Here is a 9344-nt window from a genome sequence, read left to right on the forward strand (position 1 = left end):
GCGCCCGAGGTGCGCGGACGGAAAGGAGGAGGATGATGGCCTCCGTCCAAGCTGCCGAGGCCCGCGCCGCCGCCGACGCGCCACCCGCGCCCGTAGTAAGCCGGAGTGGAATCCTCACGCGTACGGGCCGCCCGCGTCGAGTGAAATCCACGGCCCCGACGGCGAGCCGGCGAGGAGTCGCCGGCGAGGCCGCCGGCCCCGTACGTATTTAGGATAGAAGTAGTAGCTAAAAAAAATGTAATGAGTTCTTTTTAATGAAAAATATTATTTATGCCTATGACACGCGGGCCAGGGGCGGACAAGGGCGGACGCGAGCGACCAGCCTTTCGCGTCCGCGGCCACGCAAACCCGGCCAAGATTTGGGCCGGGTTTGCGTCGATCCGGACGCCGCGGGCATCCGTTTTAGGGATGGGTCCGCGCGCTGGGCCGGGTTTTTGTCCGGCTGGACCCATCCGGACGCGCGGGATGGGTCGCCCGGTTGGAGATGCCCTAAGGTCCTAGGCCAAACGTGTTTCTACATGGGCCTGTAATTTTTACTAAACCCGGTTTTCCAGAAAATCTAGGTAAAACCTGTTTTGCTAAAACATAGGGCTAATCCTCGGCATCCAAACAACGACATAGTTATATTTCATAGACTGTTTTTGCGTCTATTCTCTCCAAGAATTTGGGGAGGTGATGTTCCCAACGAATCATGGACTGTTTTTTCAGCTATTCTCTAGCGAGAACTTGGTAAGCTGATGTTCCCTACCGGATGGAACTAGCATACAGACATGGATCTCGGGCTGCTTGCCAAGGCGTTCCACTCGCCACTGCCTGGCCAGCCGGACACCAACGGTCATGCTAGGTATGAATTTTGCCTTTCAGGCAACACACCGGATTACATAAGCTCATCACATCACCGGCCTAGACAGACAGATTTGGCCAGTTGAAATGACCCAAATACTCTAGAAAAGCATTTGAACCAAAGTAGAAGAAAACTAGTAATTAGGACAGGAACGGCATAAACCAAAGTAACCACTGATACTATAGAGTACTTCCGAAAAAAGGTGGACATGTCCACATGCGCCACTCGTGCCAAAAGTTAACCGTACTATGCCAGGTAATGATAACACTGTATCAGTTCTAAAGATGTGATTGTTCAGTTCTTTTGATACATATACAAACATGCTTAAGGTCAAAGAAACCAGCAGTTCAACTCCTCCAGTGCCCACCAGTCTGGGTACACCATACATATGCTGGTCATTCGCACAACCAAACACACTTCACAATTAAGTTCAGCACTGGTGGACGAATTAAAGACTGGATGAACAACCCGTAAGTGCCAAGGAAGAGAAGGAAGGGCATAGTAAGGCAATCTCGGGAACGAAGCAAACCAGACCTCTGAGTGCCATGCTAGTGAAACCAAAAACTTGCATTAGATCAAAGTTTAGGGTATTTCCTTCACTCCTCGTGATATTCTGGGTTCTTCTTCAGAATTACAAAACCCTCCAATGTTGATGTCAGGGGGATGTACCTGCATGCGACATAACACAACACTCATTAGCTGCCATAGGGACACATATTCAAATAAAAAGCACATGTTCAGTCTTAAGTCAAACTTACTTGTCAGTCGCCAATTCCGCTCGCTCCCCTGCTGCAAGCAAGACAGGGGTGGTATGTGTCTGGAAGCCAGTTATTGTCTTGGGTCTTCCTGCCTGGCCGACCACATCAACTGCTTGCCCAACCCGCACCGGAACAGGAAGAGGCTTCAGATCTTCGTCCACTGTTAAAAGCATCCTGGGCTGTACAAGGGAAAAAGAATTTAAGCTCGGAATCCAGTAACTGTTAGGTTATAAAATTGGCAGATGAGTAATATGCATACCTGCATCGCCAAAACGATAATGTAAAGAATGTAGTGATATTTCCCTAGAATTGTGGACTTCATATCAAGGCACGCATGCAGAACAGTGACAATCCCACCAAGTGCCATCCTAAGAAACAAAAAGATTGACAGATGAATCCAGCAATATTGAAGGCTAAAGCCAGCACTTGAAGATATTGAAGGCTAAAGCCAGCACTTGAAGATAGTTACTTACGGTGAAAGAAGGAACCGATCAGAATGGTATGGAGAAAGTGTCAGCAAACCCTTGCCAAGGTGAACAAGCCCTTGAGCAATCCTTACCTGAATATGTAAAAAAGATCAACAACTAATATATAGCTGCATGACAAGGTATGATAAAGAATAGCTGTGAATTTGTACTTACACAGAACAGATGAGCAGCCTCTTTGTAATAGTAACTTGAAAGATTACGAAGCATACCAGCTATTCTGGCATTGTTTGTACCAGCACCAATCAAACCGAGTGAGATGATCGCAGCCTAGAGCAATTCAATTAAAAAGACACAAGAGAACCAAGTTACTATATATAAGGTAAAAGCTTAAATTTTAGAGTGAACTGCCAGGTTAGAAAAGGTTAGATACGCATACCATCGAAACATCAGCATCTGCATCATGACTCAATCTGCTCAGTGTATCCATTACATTTACCTGAGATAGCAGACATTAGAACTATCCAAAATAATCATCATAACATCAAGAGTACACCACTGTAGAAACATTCAATGGTCATAACATCGAGACAGGGCCACTGAAAAGTATGTTACGAATTAACTATCTAGTACAGTGATTTAATAGTGTACCGAAAACAGCCACACTTTGGTTACAGTAAAGGAAGTAAGGAACTAAATAACATCATTTGGTGACACTGAGTCAGATGATAATGTCATGATATAATCAATGAGCACCAATCTGTATATTAGGAGGATGTCGGATTAAAATGTCTTGCTTGAAGTGAGTGGTGCATTTATTATGGCACCAGATGTAGATTCACAGCTCAGGTTACCAAAGGACATGGGATTTTGAACTATGAGGATAATCACAAGTATCTGGCAAACCTAACTAGCTGTCTGCCAGACAAACCAGTAATATTATTGTTCAATGACAAACAAAAATTCTTTGCAAATGTGTGCACCTTCTATGCGTAAAGCTTGGTTCAAGTAATAACTCCATTAAAATGACCCTAATAGACTTTTAATTGTAAATCTATCACCATTAACTGAGTTAAAATTTACCAGAAGTTATTCGCATACCTTGGGATTCGAAATACAGAGTACACCAAGAGCAAGAGGAACTGCTCGTCTAATATTCTGCTCGCCATACTGTAGAAGACGCTCAAGTGACCGTATAGCCATTTCAGCTCCTAGTTCTTCAGACATGGCAATGAGAGCAATTCCAAGGACAGCTGGCCCTTGGTGTGTTTCACCTTTATCGAGGTGTTGTGAGCAAATACCAAGAAGTTTTTGAACCTGCATTCAGAATTGGTAAAACGTTGGAGCAATTAAAATAATTTGATGCTGCTAAATACAGCAAAGATATAACATAACATGACTGTGTACCTTAAGCACATTCCCTGTTCCAGCATACGCAAGCGACATAAGTGTTACATCACAGTATTTCCTGATCTTCTCATCAAATGTTTTAGCAACCTCTGCGGTAGCCTCGACACTTTCCTGAAATAGCCACAACAATATTAAATGAGACAAATATCTGTGGGTGCTAAATTGGCCTGAAAAGGCAGGTGCCATGATCAAAATTTGTGCATAGGCTACTAATATAGTAACAATTGCAATGAGCTATCTTGTTGGATTGAATGGATGGCATTCACAAAATAATAGGGAAAATCATTGGAACCAAAAGTAATAAAACAGTATTCCAAATGGATATATCCAGGAAACATCTAACGATTTTTTAGGTACTTGCTCTAGTGAATGAAAATGCAAATGTTAGAAATGAAACTTCACGGATTGCACAAAATTACCTGTTTCCCAAGATATAGAAGGCCAAGTGCAACTGGAAGCAGGCGTATAATCGGTTCTGCCAGCTCGGCCTCACTACGCTCCATCAAGAAAAATATGATAGATTGTGCAATCTCCTCATTGCAAGAACCAACAAACACCAACCCCAAGGCAACAGCTGTGAAGACCAAGACCTCAAGTGTTGCTTGGGGGTCTCCCAATATAGCCGATAGTTGCACTCTTAGCTGGAACGTAAGAAACCATATTAACACAAAATACATGAGTAAACATAACTTGGACACACAATAGCAAGCACCGATCCCCACCTCATCTTTCTGAGAACCAGCATATGCAATGCCAAGACCTAAGATTGCCCCAATCCGTATGTTGGAGTCATCCTTGTTAACATACTCCATGAGAATAGCCATTGCCTGGCGAAAAAATTGGGATATTAGTGACAGATCTTGCGTAGCAACAAAGGAGGGGGCAGGGCGAGGGGTGGTGGAGAGGAAGAAAGCAGATAATGCAGTGGAGTACATACAGGGTCGCAATCATTCTTCACACCGCAGGTGACAACGCCAATACCAAGCAAAGCTCCAGCAACAACATGAGTATCATTACTATGCAAGTACTTGTCGAGCTGAGCAAGCCCAGAATCAGTATCCCACAGGAGAATCATTCCCTGGAAACAATATTTTCAATTTTTATTGGTGAGTTACAATTAAAACGGAGACCTTATGGTACAAAATGTAAGTAACACTGTAACGAACCAGGCTAGCCGCTGCACTGGCTTTTCCATGTTCCTTATTTTTAAATAACCAGTTTCCAGACGACCCGCTACTGGAAGAATCAGATGGAGCAGTCATCAGCTTGTCCTGCATAAAGAAACGATCTTAATATCCACGCTTTCCTCACATAAACCTCAAAGGCTTCTCAAGAACTAACCTGGCCAAATCCAGCATTAACAAATGCATTAACAAATGTTGCAGCCAAATTCTGTCTTGCAGAATCAAGACTGGAGCTGGCACCACGGCCATCAATCAAATGGACCTGCAGATTAGGAAGTGTAAGAATAATTCTATTATAGACTTCATGGACTATAAAGGCACTCCACAAACACGAAAGTAATAAAATGCAAGTCACCTTATATATATCCTCCGGAGATTTTGCCTCCATAACTTCAATATCACGAGCAAGAGTGAGGTAACCCTCACTCAGCTTAGTGTTATTAACTATTTCTTGCAACATTTCCTTGTCATTTTCATCCGCAGCTATCTCATCATCAATCTCCAAGGCTAAACCCTTCAGGAGAGGAAAGCTCATGGTCAATATTTATGGGATAGAAGCCACTTTTACAGAAATACATGGAAAGAATAACCAAGGTAATAAGGTACAGAAGGAACCAAAATTGACCCGGGAGGGAGAGTGAGAAGAGGGCAATACATACATGGCGTGCAATGATGTATGAGAATTGCTTCTTGAGTGTAAGATCATCAGTTGCTGTGTAGACCTGCTTCACATACTGTATGGACTAGAAACATGGAGATGCATGTCAGTTCAAAAGTAACCCTAAAGAAAAGGAGTATAACATGAGATAATCGTCTGATTACCTTGCTGTCAAGAAGCAGGGCTATGCGCAAAGCATTTGCAAGGTCTTCAAACTTCATGTAGATGGTATATGCTATATCAAGTGCCAACATATCATCAGGGGCAGGGTGGAATCTGCAATTCAAAATGGAGATAAGACGAAGTATTAACACAAGTTATCTAAAATTCAAAAATAAATTGTTCTGAAACTATAGCCAGGGTCTCTCCCCAAAGTTAGGTACAAGCAAATAACTCATGAGAATGCATTGTAACAAGAGAGAAAGGGTATAATTATAACCGAATGTTTAGACATACCTAGACATACTAGTAAGATACAAGCAAGCCCTTTTATAGTTTGTAGAGTCAACATGCTCAACTAGCAAATCAAGGTCTTCAACCTGAACACACAAGTAATATCATGCATCAGTATTAGTGGATAACTACAGGTAATGTGTTCTGGTCAAAATGGTACAGAATAAAAATACCTCCATCAGAAGATCTACAGCTTCAGGCTCAGCATTGTGCTATTATACAAATGACAGCAGAAAACAAATAATGAATCAATGATCAAACAGTTATGATTGCAATAACTGCTGAAAACTACAACTCTAATAAGAACAAACCTTCATGTGGAAAGAGACAATTTGCTGCACTAGTTCCATTAGGGCATCAATAGGCATGTCCTCACCCTACAAATAAATCAACATAGGAGGATTGAAATATAAAGAAAGAAACGAGAAAGGGACATAAGTAGAAACAACTTTGAAATGGCTAATAAGGCCAAGATTATCAGTTACTCCCTTGGTTCATTGAAAAGCTGTTACTTAAAGCCTAACTTCCAAAACTTTCACTAATAATATCCTTTATACTTTGATCAGCTAGTCAAAAATCATATGGTAAATTTGTCTCAAAATTATTTTCATAACTATAGTTTTGCTGGGCTGCAAGGATATATGACAATGTAAATTAGTTGTCAAAGATGCATGCTGTAAAATGGCAAAAGAAGCTGAGGGTGGAGGATATAGTGCAATGTGAACTACTCAAACAATCAACTATAGGAGTTCACATGCATGTGATATATATGTCTGCTAGCTAACCAGTAGGTCACTTAAATAGATAGAATAAGTAGTCGCCCATACTGTCAATTAAAGAGTATAGATAAAAGGGTATATATTTGTCAAAATGTGTATCATCGGTGTGGAAGACATGGTGGGAAATTATGACTTCGAATTAACAAAGGATTATCACAATAAATTAAGTAGAAGAACGGAGCCACCGTCAAAGCAAGGTAGAAGTTCCATGTAGTAAATAAATATACAAGAGGTGAAGATAAAACTCAGTTTCCATTATAAAATGAATGAGTTGTAACCTGGCGCTTCTGGAATTCCTGAGCAATTTCCCCAGCAAGGTTCCTGTCAGGAGAAAATTTCAGAAGAATCAAACAATTGAAAAGGAAATGCATACAAAATCTCACAAGGCCTGCAGCAGAAATAAATAAAATTTCAACAAGGCATCAGAAACTGGTGAGAAACTGAGGGGTTCTCAATTATACACTCAAAATCAAAACAAACATATCAATGAAATAGGAATTATATCATAATGACTAACCAAAATATGCACACTATAATTTCATCAAGCTACAAAAACTCTTCATAATGGTCCTAGGAAAGGGACTGTGAGAACCACATGTCTGTTTTGTTCAGAATTCACCCTCTTGCTGATCAAAATTTACAATTCAGGGTCTGAATTGGAACTAACGGAATGAAGTAGAAAATAAAATAGTTTTTCTGGGGGGAATTAAGTGATTAATTGACATTACTTTTACACATCAAATGAATACATGAACCAAATAACTAAGAAAAACTCAAACCGGCTACAATATAAATTCATAAGTCAGAAGGAAAACATGTAAGTGAAGATATAGGAAGCATAGAACAAGTTTATGTAGTTATTTTTGAACCTTAACATGTTTATGTGCTTGTGTTGTTACCTGACATATTCATGACCCCAGGAACCAATGTCACCTTCAGAGCCCAACAAACGGTACCTCAGGCTCTCCTGCAACAATTAAAAGGTGGAAAACAAACTTTAAGGCTACCTCGATTGAAAATGAATGAAACAAACTTAAAAAATTAAAACATAGAAATTATGTTGTGTACAATATGAACAAGATTTAAGTGTTGCAGGCACATACCCTTTCTCCTTCAACAGACATTGTCAAGGCCAACACTGACAGTATGTCAGCCATGTACTTCTGCAGAACAGTCAAAACGAGACATCAAGCACCGTGCTCAATCAACATTCAAAATCACCGTAGAACAGAAAGGGGAGGGATGGTACCTTAAGTTCAGACTCTGGCATAACATCGAAGTAGGATTTGAGGGTTCCGTAGTGTGGGCGGAGGAATTTGAGTGGCTTGGGAACGGACGTCATGGAGCTTGTCGCTGAACGGATCTCCTGCCTGGTAGGGGTTGGGGTCAAAGTGTCAGTGGTAGCACAAGGAACTAACGCGGAAACACTAGTATCATTTTACAGAAACTAGAGTGATAGCACTCCGCAACACTTGTTCAGGTAGATGTAACTGCAGAGGCCAACCCTAGAGCCTACGCATTCAGTAAAATCACATGGAGGTGACGAATCTAACCCCGTAACAGGAGCAGCACACGCGCGCGCGACGAACCCTAGGGCGTGAACGAACATAATTCGCGAACCTAGAACTCTGAATCTGTCAGAAGTAATACCTCATGCTCTCGAGGGCGAGCTTCTGGACGCCGGGATCCGTGTCCTGCGCGCGCACCACGTAGAGCTCGAGCTGCTCCTTGAGCGCCTGGTCCTCCTCCGACTGCGCGTCCCACCACCAACAAACAAGCGCGTCAGGATGAGCGAAACCTCAGATCGAAGCGAGACGCTGCCCGATCTCGGCCGAGGGGGAGAGAGGCGGAAGGGGGAAGGGGGCGGGGGCGCGCGCTAACCAGATCGTCGTCCTTCTTGTCGTCCTTCTTCTTCCCCTTGGCGGAAGGCTTGGCGGGCGGGGCGGGGTCGGAGGGCGCGGCGGCGGAGGTCCCGCCGTTGGCGTTCTCGGGCGGCGACATGGCGGGATTCGCCGGCGGAGGTGGGCTAGGGTTCGGGGGAGAGTGCGAGAGTTGGGGGAGGGGAGCTGTGTGGAGGTTTATTTCTGGGGGCGGAGGCGGAAGCGGAAGGGGATCTCCGCTTTGCTTGCAGCCGGAACGGAAGCGAGCCGAGACGGGAGGTGGCTGCTGACCCTTCTGAGCTCGGGTTTTGCCCCTCCTCCAAGATGAGATATGGGCCGGTGGGGTGATCGGTGCGGTTGGGAAAAATGGGCCTATACGGGCCAGTATTTCAGGCTTGCAGGGACGAATGGTTCTACTCAAAAAAACAAAATGCATGGACGAATGGTTTGCCCAACTCCGACCTCTCCGAAAGGAAGTACAGGCAGCGTACTTTAAAACCCTAAGTACAGCCAAACTACAATTGTGATAGCTTTGGAAGTACAACAAAAAAAAAGTTTCACAAAATTTATTAACATGGGACCTAGTTTTGAAGTACTCGACACGGCGATCTTAATAGTGAAAACGGTTCATAATTTAGGTAAACGGCTCTAAAGATATTTCATTTTCTAAAAAAAGTGGAAGAACTTAGACAAACCCAACCCTCTCTGTCCGTCTATCCCATCCCTCATCACACCTTGTTTTCCCTTGCGATAAGTGGTGAGTTAGGAGACCACTTCCAAAATTTCATGGCACCATAATGTGCCATGCATCAGGAAGGAGCGTGTGGACGGGCCATATCACAACACCAAGGTCTAAGGTCCAGGTCATCTTTCTTTGCATTGGGTGGGTGGCCAGCTGTGTTGCTTGTGTAAGGAAAGCAGGTCAATTTTTTTTGTACTAAACCCATGTGTGA

The 9344-nt window shown here is 43.1% G+C and overlaps 1 protein-coding gene across 1 annotated transcript; it reads right to left on the minus strand.

Moving 5' to 3' along the window:
• Window positions 1-1072: 1072 nt before the first annotated feature.
• On the minus strand, window positions 1073-8601 carry LOC124691310 (26S proteasome non-ATPase regulatory subunit 2 homolog A-like). The gene is made up of 25 exons (XM_047224584.1): window positions 8393-8601; window positions 8162-8262; window positions 7761-7881; window positions 7615-7674; window positions 7411-7478; window positions 6790-6832; window positions 6044-6109; window positions 5906-5944; window positions 5736-5818; window positions 5444-5555; window positions 5281-5364; window positions 4977-5135; window positions 4779-4883; window positions 4604-4708; window positions 4375-4515; window positions 4160-4264; window positions 3857-4078; window positions 3435-3548; window positions 3129-3344; window positions 2467-2526; window positions 2244-2357; window positions 2076-2161; window positions 1862-1970; window positions 1603-1781; window positions 1073-1513 (listed from the first exon to the last, which is right to left on the minus strand). Exons 1-25 carry the CDS (start codon window positions 8510-8512, stop codon window positions 1441-1443), a joined length of 2685 nt encoding a protein of 894 aa, XP_047080540.1. The 5' UTR covers window positions 8513-8601; the 3' UTR covers window positions 1073-1440.
• Window positions 8602-9344: the final 743 nt, after the last annotated feature.

Source organism: Lolium rigidum, chromosome 2, assembly GCF_022539505.1.
Source record: "Lolium rigidum isolate FL_2022 chromosome 2, APGP_CSIRO_Lrig_0.1, whole genome shotgun sequence".
Taxonomy (NCBI): domain Eukaryota; kingdom Viridiplantae; phylum Streptophyta; class Magnoliopsida; order Poales; family Poaceae; genus Lolium; species Lolium rigidum.